We start from the raw sequence: 17,533 nt of genomic DNA, 5'->3' as shown, positions 1-17,533 counted from the left end.
GGGCTGTGACTGAAGCACATCAGCTGTGACCAGAAGAAAGAGAATAGGGAAGAACCTGCCAGTCAAGAGCAAGCTGGGAAAAAGAGGGAGCTCCGGGGGAGGCTTAGAGGCAAGACTCCTGACACGTTACTCCAGCTCCAATAAGCTGTAAGCACATAAGAAATATGCTAGTGATTATGGAGATTCTTCTATTTTGTTCTCAGGCCCCAATGCCATTTCGGTGAGCCTGTCCCCAATGGGCCGGTACGTGATGGTCGGACTGGCTTCCCGAAGGATCCTGCTGCATCCCTCCACGGAGCACATGGTAGCCCAGGTCTTCAGACTGCAGCAGCCGCATGGTGGGGAGACTTCCATGAGGGTAAGTCCTGCCCTTTCCCCTCAGGGGTTTGTGGCAATCTGGAAAACCACCGTGGACCCCGGAGGGAAAAAATGTAGTTTTCCCCAGCTGCGTTGTCCAGGGGATTAGGAGCCGTTGGAGTTCGCTAGTGGGCCCTGGCAGCTAGCTGGCCTCCACAGTCAAAAGCTAGGTCATCAGTGGCAAGCAGGCGCTGGTTCAGAGAAGACGACAGAAGGGGCAAGAAACCATGGTGGTGAGTTCTGTCACCGGGCATGGCTCTGATGACTCAGAAGCCTATTGGAGAAGTCTGTGCCTGGGAGGTGCGGGGTAATTAAATTAGCCCGTTGCCGTCCTACTGAGGCTCACTACAGCCACCCGCTTCCGAGCATTCCACCTGGCAACGGCTATTTCCTAGGCCTCCTGATGAATCTTGTGAGATTCTCATTAGGAACCATCTGCCACTCAGGGGAGGGAGGCCAAGTAACGGGAGTACTCTCTCAGGGGGTTGATATTCCTTCCCAAGGCAGCTGAACTAGAGCGTTCAACAGAATTTTGCTAATATATTAGTCCAGCCTGGGGGAAAGGATTGCTGCCATATTCTCCTTGCCTATGGTTGTCCTCATTGAAAGCAGGAGTACCAGTTGGCATTTTGGTTGCTCTGTCTCTTCCAAGGCCCCAAAGTGCCCACCAAACAGTTTGTTCACAAGATCACCCTGTGTAAAGCTAAGTTTCTCATCTTCCCTCTTCCCTGCGGGCAACACTCGGTCATCTTTACTGTGCCCCAAACTCCCGCGCTTAGTATCGTCCTTGATTCCTCACTGATGCTGCTCTCACATCCACTCACCCCATTTTTCTTCCAAAGCACCCCATGGATCCACCCCCAGTTCAGTTGGACTCACGTATCAGCCCCTTCTCTGGTCTTTCCCCTCTCCAGCCTCCTTCCCGACTTGAGTTCATACTCTGCACCGCTTTCCAGATTGTCTTCCTAAAACACCAGTCGGCACACATTTCCCCTCTCTTCAGAGTCCTCTGAGGGCTTTCCGTCACCTTCCACATCGAGCAGGAACTCCTGATCACTGGCTTTAGGGCTGTCCCCCAGCACTCACCTCCAAGTACGATTGAATTAATGAATACCTGTTGGCATTAGCTACCCCCCCCTGCTCACACTTTTCGCTCTCCCCAAGCCCACCTGCTGACTGGACTCCGTTCTCATCTTGCCCACCTCTGACCTGTCGTCCCAGGTCCTGGAACCTCCGTCTTCCCCATATCCATCAGACCTCCACCCTCCCTGCCTCCAAACCCCTCCTAAAATCCCGCCTCCTCCAGTCAGCCTTCCCCAGATAATTATAAAACACCCCAAAGCTTATCAGCCCTTCAACTACTTCATTCACGTAGGTATTTATTTCTGTCCATTCTCACCTCTTATGTTTGCATATGTACTTGTATTGATTAAATAGTCAAGGGAAAGCAGAATGGCCTAGTCGAAAGAGCGTGGGCCTGGGAATCGGAGGACCTGGGTTCCGCCACCTCCCTGCTGTGTGACCTTGGGCAAACCACTTAACTGCTCTGTGCCTCAGTCCCCTCATCTGCAAAGTGGGGATTCAAAACCTGTCTCTCCTCCTCAGACCGTGAGCCCCATGCGGGACCTAATTATCTTGTATCTACCCCAGTGTAGTGCTTAGCATGTAGTAAGTGCTTAACAAATACCACATTCATTATTGTTGTTATTATTATTCTGCTTCCAAATAGTTCTACGTCTGTCTCTCCAAAACAGAGTCGATGTTCCTTATTGTCAGGGGACATGACTTGTGCTTCTGTTGGACGTCCCAAGTGCGTTCTCCGTAGTCACTCTAGCTTCACGTTTGTCTCAGTGTGAGAGAGATGAATTTTTTAATGGTAGTTGTTAAGTGCTTACTAGAGAAGCAGTGTGGCGTCGAGAAGCAGCATGATGTAGTGGCTAGAGCCTGGGCCTGGGACTCGGAAGGTCATGGGTTCTAATTCCGGCTCCGCCACTTGTCTGCTGTGTGACGTTGAGCAAGTCACTTCACTTCTCTGTGCCCCTGTAACCTCATCGGTAAAATGCAGTTTAAGACTGTGAGTCCTACATGGGACAGGGACCGTGTCCAACCCGATTTGGATATATCCACCCCAGCGCTCAGTACAGTGCCTGGCACATAGTAAGTGTTTAACAAATACCATAATTATTATTATTAGTACTGTACATCATCTACTCCATGTCAGGAAACAAACCGCCATCTAATACCTTTGCTGTACTTGAGTTTAGGAGTGGAAGTGACAATTTTATGTATCCAGCTAAAATTCATAAAGTTTTAAGGGGCAGCAGAGCATCGCTCACATTGCTCTTTGTACTAGTAGGAATTCCTTTGCCGGCAATTCGAGGGTTCCCCTGTTCCTTTCTTCCTGTCTGCTCATCTAATAATCCCCATCGTCGATATTGAAAATGTTTCACATTCCTCCAGGGTTTGTGACACTAGACTAGGGGCTATGGAATTTACAGAGTTTTAGTTGCGTGTGGCTCATCTCCTCTAGGAGCTTTACAGTCTAACGGAAGGACATTCAGAACGTACATATAGACAGGCGTGTGGTGTCCTGGGACGGGAGGGCTTTGGTGGAGAGACCTCAGAGATTTTGGGAGATTCACCATGGTAACTAAACGAAAGCTTTCACGGTTATTGTAGCTTCTCAGGGGCACCAGCTTACCTGATTCTGTTTTTCGTAAGTGGCTCCAGCTTCTCTGGATCCTGCAGACATTCTCCCCTGCACCGCCTCTGATCGTGATTTTCCAGTGCCTTGCCTCAGTTTCCCCCCATTACTCCAGTTAGGCCCAGAGAGGCCCCAAGTGTATTCATTGTCTTTGGGTTTGTATCCTCGGGTGTTTTCAGGCTGTGTCTCTCTCCTGCTTAGCTAATCCCGAGGTGGTGTGAGCTTTTCCCCTTCAGCATCTCTTTTGAATTAGTCCCTCCGATCCTTTCACCATTTTGTTCTGCACACCACAGCCTCACGTGGCATCCCAGAGTCCCAATGACTCTTATGTCCCCTCCCTTGCCAGATTTGTCTGTCCGCTCTCCTCTTCCAACTCCTTCAGCTGTTTCTGCTTTCCAGGTTTCTCTCTTGAATATCTGTATGTTTGGTTCCTTCCCCCCCCCCCCCCCGCCCCCCAACCCCACAGAGTGAATCATTTGATTTCCTGCCCATATTTTGAAGCTGTAGGTTTCTTTTATGTTCTTCTGCTAACGGAGGCTCAGCTCACTCCTCCCACCGTGACATGATTGGCAAATTTCTTGTTCAGATCAGGAAGAGACGCAAAACTGTTAAAACAGCCATCACCCCTGGCCTAGAGTCCTGACTCCAGACACATCCTCTCTTGGTGGGCCCCGCTTTGGAACTCTGTCCGTTTTCTAAATGGCAGATTCATTCTTGAGCCGATCTGATTCCTTTTCAAGTCAGGCTGCGGCGGACCGTGGAGCCGTTGGTTTGATAAATTCTCAAACATTCAACTGCCTGTGTTCCCTCTCCATATTCATTTTCTAATTGGAGTGAGGCACTGAGGCATAATATGGGACCAGAAAACTGCAATTAATTTTCTAAAATGGGGCAACTTGTGCATTACAATGACTTGGCCGCATTGTGACCAAGTTGAAAATGTAACAATAAAAGTATAAAATTACTAAAGCAACCCGAAATAGTCATCATGCTATCCCAGTCCGCAACAAAGACTGCTAAGCCTTGGAATCAGGGCAAGGCCAGATTGAGGACTGAGTGAGCCATCGGTTAAGGAGGGAGGGAGGGAGAGCGAGAGAGGAGAGAGCGAGTGAGGGCACTTTTAGGGAGTCTTTGACAAAGCTACGTGGAGGCCATGAACTGGAGAGAAGTACCTGCACGATGCAGGAAAAGCTAATCAGCGTTTGACCTCTGAAATGCCCTGGTTTGCCCAGGGCTGTTGGCTACTTTACGCCCTTTTCTTTGAGGGAGCATTTTGCCCTGGCAGTGAGTGGCATGGACACAGCGGGTGGAACAATGTATTTTAGTGCCAGCAGAAGCAAGTGCCATGTTGGTGTCCATCCAGTTGGAAAGCAGCTCTCTGTCTTAATGCAGAGTCTTGCTCTTTGGCCTCAAGTCAGAAATGCAGCAAGGGCGAAATGCCTTCTTCCAGTATTGAGAGGGCCTTCCTGTGCCCAACTGTATCACCCCTCTCAGGACGCGTGGGCCGAGTATACACTTGTCACTCATTTCAAGTGTAGAATTGCCTTGGGCCCCTGCAGTTGGGTTTAGTCCTGAAGCTCTAGTAATTCCTGGCCAGCAGGGAAAACAAAGAAAGATGGAGGAAGTGGGGGACCGCAGGCTTGAAGCTCACTGGAGGCAGGAGTATGGCATTAAAACAGCATCCTCTGTAACTATGGATACCAGTTTTCTGCTCCCCTGGCCTTCTCTCTCAGCATGGGATAATCAATCAATCAATCAATCGTATTTATTGAGCACTTACTGTGTGCAGAGCACTGTACTAAGTGCTTGGGAAGTACAAGGTGGCAACATATAGAGACGATCCCTACCCACCAGTGGGCTCACAGTCTAGAAGGGGGAGGCAGAGAACAAAACCAAACATATTAACAAAATAAAATAAATAGAATATATATGTTCTACGGGATAATCGTTCCTAGCTTCTAAAGAGTAGCACTTAAGTCTTCATTGGTCACTTTGGCTTCGTCCCATACCCTCGTGACTGTTGTTCTGCCATTTAAGGTATCTCTGAGGCCTCTGTCCTCATTTGTTCTACTTCTGTAGTTCCCGTCACTACTCTACAATCAAGCCTGGCCAGTAGATTCAGAAATCTATCAGCCTCTCCCCAAATATCTTCCAACAGCCCTTCCCAAACTTGCTGGTGTCAGAGTATTGATAGGGCTAGGAGTTCTCATTTTCGGTGTATTTTAAAGTCAGACCTTGAAACTGTGGTGAGATGCAGAGGGCAGCAGTGCCAGGTTGTTTGAGGTAGAAATTAGTCTCTTCATCCTCCGATTCTGATCTGCCCAGTTCCGTAATGCACATTACTGCCGTCTGTCAACAAGGCAGGCTTATAGAGTGATGCAGACTTCTTCCTCATCGTCATCAGTATTTATTGAGCACCTGTATGAGGCACTTGGGAACATAATTCCACTTGGAAGTAGAAGGGCCAGTTCCTGCCCTTGAGCTTACACTATAGCTGGGGAGACCATCATAAATTGTAAACGTTCAAAAGGAATGAGAGATGCAGCTGATACAAGAGCAAATAAGTCAACAAACTAAACAGGTATACGTGTGTGCTAAGGATGGCCAGTGAGTTGACGTGACCAAGGACATGGGGATTAATTAGAGACCATCTCCTAGAAGAAGTGTCTTTGAAGGAGGAGTTTGAAGATCAGAAGGGATGTAGTTTGACAGATTTGAGTGGGGAATAATAATATAATAGTAATAATTGTGGTATCTGTTGAGTGCCTACTGTGAGCACTATAATAATAATAATAATAATGGCATTTATTAAGCGCTTACTATGTGCAAGGCACTGTTGCAAGCACAGGGGAGTTTACCAGGTGATCAGGTTGTCCCATGGGGGGCTCACAGTCTTAATCCCCGTTTTCCAGATGAGGTAACTGAGGCACAGAGAAATTAAGTGACTTGCCCAAAGTCACACAGCTGACAATTGGCAGAGCCGGGATTTGAACCCATGACCTCCGACTCCAAAGCTCGTGCTCTTTTCCACTGAGCCACGCTACTAAGCACTGGGGTTGATAACGAGTTAATTAGATCGTTCAAGTTCCCTGTCCCACATGGGGCTCATAGTCTAAGTAGGAGGGAGAACAGATATTGAATCCCCTTTTTACAGATGAGGAAACTGTGGCACAGAGAAGTTGAGTAGCTTCCCCAGTGTCACACAGCAGGCGCCTGGCAGAGTTGGGATTAGAACCCAGATCCTCTTATCCCCAGGCCCAAGCTCTTTCCACTGGGCTAGGAAGGATGAGTGTAGGGAGTCAGAAAGGAAGAGGAAAGGTGAGAGCTAGGTGCAGTTAGGTTACCTTGAGGGGAATGAAGAGTGCAAACTGGGGACTGGGATTTCAGATCTCCTTGGAGGAACCCCAGAAGTTCCAAGCCTCTTGTCCTTTTCTGGCCTCACGGGTGGAGAAAACAAAAAGAAAGTGACAAAAACTAGTTAAGTGCTTCTTTGGAGAGTGCCATTTCTCCAAGGGGATGCTGGTTGAGAGGACAGACTTCTTTGTTGTCAGAGATGATTAACTCATTCTAAAGATTCAGTCCCTATTAATTTTCCTAAAGCTGTTGTCATTTGATTAAAATCCGCTTCCTTTGTAATTATCTCATGGTCGACTTCTGAAATGTAGAACTCTGTAAAGACGGACTTGCAGGGGGCGGGGGGTACAGAGAATGGGAGGGCCTTATGGAGACCCACAAGCTCTGAGGTTTACGATTTAGAACAAGGAAACAAACAACCAAAACAAATGACCAAATAGAGGGCCAGAGTCTTTGGGCAGGGTGAGCCCCTTCAAGATGTGACACATTCCTTGTACCACCCGTTAATCCAGCCCAGGGACAGATTTCTCTGCAAAGTCCCTGCCCTTGGCACGGAGTCAGAAGGTAAGGTTAGCAATCTGGCGGACAGTGGGGGAGGATAAATGGAAACGTGGTTCACCCTCTTGGGGACAAACCTGTGGCCCAGTGGTCTGCACAGCTGGCATTCGCTCTCTGAGGTCGATGGTGGTCCTACATTGTCCCATATAGCCCACTACCCTCCCACCTGGACTCTAGAGTTGGCCCTTAAGTCACCCAGGGCGGGGATGGGAAAGTGGCAAACCCGAGCTGCTCTCCGTCAGTGGTGATTACGACGGGACTCCTAGTGTGGGTTGCTGGGTGGGTCTAGCGGTTTGGCTCCATTGGTTTTATCGGCTCTTTCAAGCACTCTATAGCAATCAGCTTTCCCTGGGAAGAGTCAGCGCAAGAATAGTAATTATGGCATTTGTTTAGTGCTTACTATGCACTGCTCTAAGAGCTGGGGTTATCAGGCTCGACACAGTCCCTGCCCCACAAGGGCCTCACAGTCTAGGTAGGATGGAGTAGGATTTAAGCACCATTTTACAGATGAGGAAACTGAGGTACAGATGAGTGACTGGCCCGAGGTCACAGCAGACAAGTGGCAGAGCTGGGATTAGAAACCAGGTCCTCGGACTCCCAGTGGTCTTTCCAGTAAGCCACATTGCTTTTCCACTAAAAAAATTCTCCCCAAAAAGCATGCTTGCCTGATGCACAAATCGTAGGTGGGGCTTCCAGAATCCAGCAGGAAAGCCAAGTCTTCAGTGTCTGTAAGGGAAGAACTAACATGATCCAAATGAATGTGGATGTGAACCTTAGGTGAGGAAAACCCTCTCTGCCTAGAGCAGGGCCAGGAAGCACCCAGGCACTTTTATCCTGTTAACGCGTTTGGGTCTGATCAACGTTATCAACATACCTATCACATTCTAGGAAATGCCTTGAGAAGGACCTCAGTTGAGGTTTGAGAGGAGGGCAGGCCAAAGAAGCCCAAGGAGAATTGCTGGAGCCTCCTCAGGGGTCTTGAGATCCAAAAATGAAGTGGTCCTACTTTCTTCAGAGATCCAGTCATCAGGAATGACAGGGAGTCCATCTTGGTCCCAAGGGTTGAAATTGGAGAATTCACTAGTTCGATAAAGCTAAGTCATCTTTTAAAGGGAGACACAGCGTTCTGATCCCAGAAAATCAGGGAGGAAGTTAAGAAAGGCGGGCACATGGATACCTTCCGGGTATGACAGATAGTTCCCTGGATTTTCCTGGCCTCTGAGAAACAGACCTGAAAGGAGCAGTTATATCAGAGTGAGAGAATTAACAGATATAAAGTGCCTAGGGCAGAACCTCACTGAAAGTGGAGAATTGGGGGTGGGTACGTTTCTCCCCTTCCTATAACTTTTCTTTGGGGTTCCTGTCCAAATTCAACCAAGCGCAAGCAATATGAGAAGCACAACAAAATAGTTGAATTCAGAATGCAGAAAGAACAAGAGACATGTTTGAAGTTCTGTTATGTTTATTTTTCTAAAGAAAAAAGGGGCCTCAAAGAAGCAAATGGGATGTGTCAAGTCAGGCAGCTTCTTGGTCAAAAGGAGGCCCACAGTCAAACCTCCTCACCTGCATGGAACAGTGGATTTGGACTGCTGCCAAATTATTGTGATAATAAATATTATTTCCCAGTTACCTTTTGGTTTGGGTAAAAAACAGCCCGGACATCATTCCTCTGTTGGATATAGTAGTCTTCTGGGTGTTTTATTTAAGCAGGTGCAGGGATCAGGAACGGAGGCTGTTCGGAAACAAACATTAAACTTGCTCATGTAGACACTGCCATTGTCTGAGTAGATATTTGGCCTCTCTCTCTCCTGGACTTTCCCCAGAGATGCTGCTCTCTGCCACCCCTGGGTTTGCGTGCATGTTTCCTCAGCTTTGACCGGAGGTGCAGCCATCCATTTCCGATAGAAAGGTCAACTTGTCTCATCGTCTAGTTCCCATTGATTTCTTTCCCCCACTTCTCAAGCATCAGTCTCCTTGCCCAAATGCTATGTATTCAGCAGCCTCCTTTTATAAGCACAGTGGTGCCCTATATCCAGATTGATACCCAGAAAGTAGTCTTATTTTTAGGCCTTCTCACCCCCTTCCCGTGGCATCCATTCACGCCCTCCCACCGGCTCACCCCGCCTTTCGGGTCATTGCCAGCCTCTGCTTTTCACATTTTTGATGTTCCCACGGTTCAGATTTGACAAGTGCCAGCCACTTGCCCCTGGTTCCAGATGTTCAGAGGACAAGATTTCCATCGGATTCAGTGCACTTGTTCTCACTCCTCTCCCACTACAACCCAGCCCACTCACTTGGCTCCTCAAACGCCAACCTCCTCCCTGACCTTCGATCTCACCTCACCCACCTTCAGTCCTCTGCTCAAGTCCACCCGCCTGCCGGGAACTTCCTTCCCCTTTTTTTTTCTATTTTTATGATATCTGTTACTACATACCAGGCACAAAGCAGTAACCGCTGGGGTAGATACAAGCTGCTCAGGTTGGACACAGTCCCTGTCCCATATGGGCCTCCGTCTTAATCCCAGTTGTACAGACGAGGTAACTGAGGCACAGAAAAGTGAAGTGTCTTGCCGCAGGTCACTCAGTGGAAAAGTTGCGGAGCTGCTGTTAGAACCCAGGTCCTTCCGCGTTGCTTTTCTAGCATATCCAACAGACGAGCACTCTCCCCGTCATCAAAGCCCTACTAAAGTCATATCTTCTCTAAGAAGCCTTCCCTAAGTAAGTGCTTATCCTCCTACCCGATTGTCCCTCCATACTGCCTCACCCATGCACCTGGTCCCACCCCCTCAGCACTTGGGTTGTCACCGGACTCCCGCAGAACTTAGATAATAATAATAATAATGGCATTTATTAAGCACTTACTATGTGCAGAGCACTGTTCTAAGCACTGGGGAGGTTACAAGGTGATCAGGTTGTCCCATGGGGGGCTCACAGTCTTCATCCCCATTTTACAGATGAGGTAACTGGGGCCCAGAGAAGTTGACTTGCCCAAGGTCACACAGCTGACAATTGGAGGAGCCGGGATTTGATGACCTCTGACTGCAAAGCCCGGGCTCTTTCCACTAAGCCACGCTGCTTCTCTGGTACAAATCCTCTACTCAGTTGTTCCCCTTACCTGTAATTTGTCAGTCCTCCCTCCCAGCCAGGACTGTAGGCTCCTTGAGGGCAGGAATCTTGTCTACCAATTGTACCGTACTCTTCCAAGTATTTCGTACAGCGCTCTGCACGCGCTACACACTCAAATACTATTGACTGATTGACTGTATGCATGCACAAAGTTTTCTCCTTCAGCATCTCTTTACAGGGATGATCTGAGTAGCAGAGTTTGTTGCTTGGGTTAGGTGAAAGTACCGGCCCCAAACCTGCTGGCCTGCTTTAGAAAGAATGCACATCACCAAGAACAGAAATACATTTTTCGATTGCACTTCAAAAAGAAGGATAAGGACGCTTCTCGCTGAGCTCCATCGGCTGTCTGCCATTCTTTCTTCCACCACCTTTGAACTAGAAACAGGGCTCCTTTACTTTTTGATCTGGGAGATGTTTTCTTTGCTCTTCCTGTTATTGATGGTGAGAGATGGGGAAATCACCCCACAATCCAAGAACGGAGGAATCTTCATCTCTCTTCCTCCCCTTCCTTTGGAGCCATCAAGATCTGTGCCACCTGACTCATTCCCCACTGACAAGATGAGCACAGTCTCCTGACTCTAAAAAATATTAAAAAAAAAATTCCCTCTAATGTATTGATCTCAATTCTCTTCTGTGATGGTAGATAGAAATGAGAATCAATCAATCAGTGGTATTTTTTGAGTGCTTACTATGCGCAGAGCACTGTACTCTAAGCATGGGGTGGGGGTGGGGGGCAGTAAACAGAGGTGGTTGGCACGTTCCCTGTTCCCAAGCAGCTCACGTTCCAGAGTGGGAGACAGATACCAATAGAAATAAATAAATCACAAAGTGCACTACTTTGAAGGCGGGATGGGAAAGAGACCCCCTCCTCACCCCCTCCCCAGTCAGCATTTGTCATCAGAGCAATGAATTGTGGTGGTTGGAGGTAGCAGTGCCAAGGCACGTGACTCCCCCCTTCTAGACAGTGAGCCCGTTGTGGGCAGGGATTGTCTCTCTTCATTGCCAACTTGTACTTCCCAAGCACTTAGTACAGTGCTCTGCACACAGTAAGCGCTCAATAAATACGATTGATTGATTGCCCTGCACACAGTAAGCGCTCAATAAATATGATCGAATGAATGACTCTTGTATCTGCCCTTCTCAGTCAGTCATATTTATTGAGGGCTTACTGTGGGAAGAGCACTGTACTAAGTGCTTGGGAGAGTACAGTATAACAGACCTTTAGCAGAGACCCATAGGTCTTGGCTTACCAAAGAGGATCTGTCCAACCCCTCAGCTTCGGCTCACCTGCTGCAATTATCGTGACTCTTCATTGTGAGCACCTGATGGGGGCTAAGGTGTCCTTTGATTGCCCCAAATTTGGGGTCTTACTGAGTGGAAGTTGGATGGAAACTCTGCACATCCCCGGGGCTGCCCACCAAAGAAAGTCAGCTCTCTTCTAGGTGTTAGAGGACTCCAGGACTGTGAAAAGAAGTCCAGTGATCCGACACTTTCCTGGGAGTGATTCAGAACTGTAAATGTATTTGGGAAGACTAACTCTAAGACAGCTGTCCCTCTAGCAACAATTCTCCAGGGATTACCTGCACATGAGGATTTTGTTTGCAGAATAAGCTGGCTGCAAGCAACTATTCCTTAGTCCTCCTGAATAAGGGCAGAGTGACAACCCAGAATGGTTGGGCAATCACGTGCTTCAGAATCCTTAAAAATAAGCATAGATTCTCATCTGTCTGGGCTAGTTTGGCTCTGGAAGTGCTGCAGAGGTTATTTATTGAGCCCTTACTGTGTGCAGAGCAGTGTACTGAGCACTTGGAAGGTACAATTCGGAGACAGTCCCTACCCAGCAACGGGCTCACTGTCTAGAAGGGGGAGACAGACAATAAAATAAAACAAGTAGACACGTGTTGTACCATCAGAGTCCAAACTTCCCCTTGGCTTTCATCACTTCTAAGAATTCTTAGGCCCAGATCCCTCCCTGCCCAGTCCCATGGAGGAGTCTGCCAACTTGCTCATCGAGAAAGATTCCCGGAGGCTCCTGATCTTCTCGTGGCATTCATTTCCTGGCTCCCTGCCACCAAGCCGGGCTTAGCTTAATACCCCCAAATTGGATGCTATGGGCACTGAAGACCTGCTGATTCATCACTGCTTTACACAGCAGGGAAAGAGTCCATCTTCACTGTTAATAATAATAATAATAATGGCATTTATTAAGCGCTTACTATGTGCAAAGCACTGTTCTAAGTGCTGGGGAGGTTACAAGGTGATCAGGTTGTCCCACGGAGGGCTCACAGTCTTAACCTCCATTTTACAGATGAGGCCCAGAGAAGTGAAGTGACTTGCCCAAAGTCACACAGCTGACAGTTGGCAGAGCCGGGATTTGAACCCCTGACCTCTGACTCCAGAGCCCGGGCTCTTTCCCCTGAGCCACGCTGCTTCTCTGCTTCTTCACCGTTACTCTCCCGGCCATGGGACTTCAGAAGGGGATGTCCGGAGCCTTCTCATCTGCTAACTGGGGTCGTGTCTTTGGCAGTCCTGTCCCACGTGGAGCTCACAGTCCAAGTAGGAGGGCAGACAGGGATTGAATCCCCATTTATAGTTGAGGAAACTGAGGCACAGAAAAGTGAAGCGACTTGCCCGAGGTCACGCAGCAGGCGAGTGGCAGAGCCGGGATTAGAACCCAGGTCCTCTTAATCCCAGGCCTGTGCTTCGTTCACTAGGTCTTGCCGCTTCCCTACCCAGCTCCGCCAGTGCCACTTCCTCCAACTTCACTTTTCAAACACCACCAGGCACTGTGGTGGTGTGTTACTGGGGCAGAGGACTTTCTGTGCCCCTCCCAACTGCTGGCTTGGAGGCCGTGGCCTCAAACCCTGGTCTCTTCAGGTCCACCAGCATGGGTGGGAGTGGAGGCAGAGCCCATCCTTATCTCTCCTTCAGCGCTGCCGACTTCCCTGTCGGTGCCAGCTATTCAGAGAGGCGGGGAAAGGGAGGCTATTTTGAAGTGAATAGAGAGGGGTTATGAATGGAACAGGTGTTCCCAGCTGTGATTTTTTTTTTCCAATGGACACTCACCTTTGAGAATCTGTGCTCAGTGACAGTCTCAGAGCTCATGTTTCACGGGGGATGAGCCCCGGAACGAGCGAAAAGGGGAGCTCCCGGCCCCTAGCCTGAAGGGAAGGTGGGGGCTTGGATTATAAAGGGAGAGTCACTGCTACATGCTCAGTATTCCGGGCACGCAAAGAGAAGATCAGTTGAGGCCACTGTTGGGTAGGGACTGTCTCTATATGTTGCCAACTTGTACTTCCCAAGTGCTTAGTACAGTGCCCTGCACACAGTAAGCGCTCAATAGATACGATTGATTGATTGATTGTCTTCTGAATTGCACCCTCCTGGTTGTGTCCAAGGGACCAGTGGTTCTGAGAGACTGAATCAGCTTTTCCCCATCAGGGCCGAACCATGCTAGCAGGGCCTGGGGAGGCCAGCGCAGCCCGGACTACTTCCCTTTGGCCTCTCCAAAGCAATTTTTTCTGTATCCTCCCTCGCATCCAAGTCCACTTCTCTGGCAGCGCAGTGGCCGTTTCCCCACAGCCAGGTTCCTGGGCCCCGGGCCCAGAACAGCACCAAGCCCCCGCCCAAGTTAGGCGGCTTCCAGATGTCACTGTGCCCAAGGGAAGGGAAGGGCATCTCTGAACTCCTAGTTTATGGCAACTGGGGTCCACCGAAAAACCTGATTTTGGGGGAATCTGCCCTTCTCGGCCTCCGGATCTCAAGCAGGAGCATCCCGTGGCCCCTCCTGAGGGCGGATCGGAGGACACCGAAGCTAAGCAGCTGAGCAAGTCGGTGGCGTTCCCCCCTCCTTTCCAGTCAAGCCCCGGGCGCCTTTCAAGCTCGCCGTGGGAAAAAATAGCCAACTTTAGGGGACGACATTTATCAAGAGAAGGACGTTTCCCCTCAGAGGGAAGAAAATGATCTGTTCAGGGATGATTTATATAACATACAGATATAGCATATCCACGTGCGTTAGACATCCCCCTTCCCCCCTGCCCTTCTCCCCACATCTGACTGCACCTTTTAGGTCTTGTTAACAATAGCAATTTTAACATTGCTTTTAATTAGATGAATTAGGAATGTTCTCTAGTGTTATCACCCCCTCCCGCCCCCTTGTCGACTCCCTTCCCCATTGCCGAGCCACTGCTGCTATCTCCATGGTAACTTGGACTCCCAGCCCAGATTGGATCATGCTGGCTGGTCAAGCACAGGAGAAGCAGGGGGGTGTTCGGTACCAGGCTCTGAGGACCGGGCATTTTAGTGTCGCTCACTGTTCCTCTTAGTGCCCACGGATCGGACCACTGAGGGACTGAGTTCTGTGCACCGTAAGGACTTTGGTGGGCACACTGGCTGCAGTTGTGTTGTACTCTCCCAAGCGCTTGGTATGTGTTCTGCGCATGATAAGCGCTCAATTAACACTATCAATTGATTGGAGGCGACAGTATTCTGGGTGCACCCCTCTTATCTGACCCCCATTCCCTTTCCTCCTCAGAGACTCCACCCCCCCGGCCGTTAAACATTTAGCAGGGAAGACATCCACTCCCAGCAAGCATTTAGTCTTCCTCCTTGTATGTTTTTGAAACCCGCTTGGAGGCCGTAGGAAGGCCTGGTGTTTGGGGCTCTGAGTTTTCCCTGGGCTTTGTTGTTCTTCATGACAGAATGACTCTTTCCTCTCTCCTCCTCCCCTTCAGAGAGTCTTCAACGTCCTCTACCCGATGCCAGCCGACCAGCGGAGACACGTCAGCATCAATTCCGCCCGGTGGCTGCCCGAGCCTGGGCTCGGCTTGGCCTACGGTACCAACAAAGGGGACCTGGTGATCTGCCGGCCAGAGTGAGTATACGTAGGGTAGCAGGTGGGGCGGGAGGGCGCGTCCTTCGGGGGGCTCGCCCCAGCGGCAACCCAGGCCAGCGCCTTCTCTGTAATCTAGAGCTATTGGGGCTGCTGCCTCGGCCTCTGGAAGAAGCATCAGAGAAATTTAGTTCCCGGGACGTTGTCCTTAAACTCCTGCAGGGGCTTCCAGCCTGAGGTGAGATATTGGGTTTCGGTGAGGCGTCCCTGCCGAACCTGCCCTCAGGACTGGTGATCCCATTAGTCACCACATCTTTGTGAATCGATTAGAACTACTCTTTTAACCTCCACTTTCCTTGAGGGAGCGATACTAACGGTCAAAAAATCAGCCGACTAGATTTTTAAATCAGCCTTTTTGGAATCCAGTAGGTGCTTTAGAGAGAGAGAGAGAGTGTGTGTGTGTGTGATGTATAGTAGATATATGAGTGTGTATTAAAAACAACCTACTTAATGTTTTCACATACACACATGCACACACACACATCCCATGGACCCTAATTGAATAATATAATATGACTTGTATATCAGGTGCTAAGCGCTAGGTTCGATGCAAGATAATCAGTTCAGAAACAATGTCTGTCCCACCCGGACCTCACAGTCTATGAAATCTGTATCAAATCACCCAATCCTTGAAATAAAAAGAAGCATATTGGAAGTCTGTTAAAGTCCAAAGCGGGCATCCATTGATTTTCTGAGGCCGAACAAGTCCACCGTTGGCCCCCAGCTAAGGTTCTGGGTTGAGGCTCTCTCCTTTTGAGGCATCACGCTGGCAAAGGAGAGAGTTGGGCAGGGGAAAAGGGAGGCCTTGAAGTCGCTGGGCTTGAACGTGCAGACCGGGAGCTTCCCTATCTCTCAGGGCTCAGGCTCTAAGCCCTGAAACTACGGTAGGAGGGATTCTCAGGGCTGTGTCAGACAGAGTCTTTGTAAAAGGAGGCCCTTTTGATCATCTTTATTAAATAACTGGACGTCTAAATGGGTACTCCTTTGTGTTACACCGTAGATGGTCCAGGCAGTCTGTTCTCAGGCCCAGCAAAGAAGAAGCTTAATCCCACCCCACCTCCAAGGTACACTGCCAGGTCCTGGTGGGTTAAAAGCCAGTCTGCCTGTAATGTGTCCCACAAGACCTTCCCCAGATCCAGTGGCACAACCTGAGGGGAGCAAGACCACTGGAGTAGTAGGTGCCATACTGATGATGAGGTCAATGGGGGGCATTTCCAATTACGGGGACTTTGGGAGCGTCCTTCCTACCCAGGCTTATGGCCCCCGATAGAGGTAAAGTTGGGTTCCTGTCGGTTCACCCAGACTCTTTAGGACTCCTTGGCATGAGGAAGACTGAATGAGACCAACAAGGAGAAATGGCACTTACAAACCCTGCGGAAATTCTGGTCGAGGCCTGTAACATGGTGGAAACCCTGTTGTGAGAAGGATCCAGCATGTCCCCAGCCCACCTCAAACTGTCAGGTCTCCCAACTGTGCCTGAGCCAATCTAGCTTGTAAAAGTGAAATTGAGTCTTGACATAAATCAGTTAATCTGCCGGTCATGTTCTCCCTTTGCTCACCCGGTGTCCCAACTTTTTTCTTTCGAGGGTAACCCTTTCGAAGGACATTTTGAGAGTGTCATCAGTAATCAGAGTAGGAGAAATCCCTGCATGCTCTACTGTGAGAGGGGGAGAATAGATTTTCCTTTTGTTTTCACCATGGGGACAGAGAACCTAGTTATCAGGAGGGTGTTAAACAGGCATTACTAACCACACTTCTCATTCTGCTCCACTTTCATCTTGAAGTCAGTGTGGGCTCCACATGTGGAGAGATGAGGAGTGGGCGTGCTCAGTGGGTGAGAATCAAGTCATTGGACTATCCTCTCCTTAAGTGGGCCGGGCCACTTGTAGTATTCAAAAATACCCCGAGTGGCACCTGTATCACCTTCGCTAGGTCTGCGGGGTTCCCGGGCACAGCCTCCCTCTCATTCGGTCGTATTTATTGAGCGCTTACTGTGTGCAGAGCGCTGTACTAAGCGCTTTTAAGTCTATCCCAGTCTTCCTCCTTGGGCTTGACTTGGTCTCCTCTGCCCCCCCACCAGCCTGGTCAGTTCTGAAGCCACGACTGGCTGACGGCGTCAGAGACTGACACACCTCCCCCTGCCACCTTCAACCTCATTGGCTCTGCCGTGACATGGGAGTCTTGTTCTCCTTCCTAAGATATATCGACTGCCGGCGGCATCCTGCCCGGATGCTCCCTCTCCCCCAGTTCTAAGAGCCCTTACTAAGAATCCATTCTTTCCTCAATTCCAGCAGCTCCTTCCCAGTCAGGAGTTCTTACTCCTCTTCGATCCAGTTAGCTCCTGGGTCTAGGAGAGAGGGTGGGCCCAGCCCATTTTTCTGGATGTGAACTAATTTCAACTCCCCTGATACGTGGGGTTTCCAGGGTTGAACTGATGCTCAGAGGGCATATGTTCAACTGCTGGTGTGTTGGCCTTGCTGTCTAGATTTTGGGCTACTTGATTATGGGATGGGAAACCAGCCTACTCTGAAGTGCCTCTTTCCC

The 17,533-nt window shown here is 49.4% G+C and overlaps 1 protein-coding gene across 7 annotated transcripts in view; it reads left to right on the top strand.

The window, feature by feature from the left end:
* Positions 1 to 17,533, top strand: part of AMBRA1 (autophagy and beclin 1 regulator 1) — a 182,685-nt gene that overhangs the window by 149,209 nt on the left and 15,943 nt on the right. For all 7 annotated transcript variants that reach the window (XM_038764132.1, XM_038764137.1, XM_038764136.1 and 4 more), the window contains 2 exons: positions 204 to 358; positions 14,832 to 14,971. In XM_038764132.1, the coding sequence (XP_038620060.1) occupies positions 204 to 358; positions 14,832 to 14,971 (295 nt within the window). The remainder of the gene's footprint in view (positions 1 to 203; positions 359 to 14,831; positions 14,972 to 17,533) is intronic.

The sequence above is a fragment of the Tachyglossus aculeatus genome, chromosome 22, assembly GCF_015852505.1.
Source record: "Tachyglossus aculeatus isolate mTacAcu1 chromosome 22, mTacAcu1.pri, whole genome shotgun sequence".
Lineage (NCBI taxonomy): Eukaryota > Metazoa > Chordata > Mammalia > Monotremata > Tachyglossidae > Tachyglossus > Tachyglossus aculeatus.
Note: the sequence above shows the minus strand (reverse complement) of the source record. Positions and strands in the feature narration are given on the sequence as shown.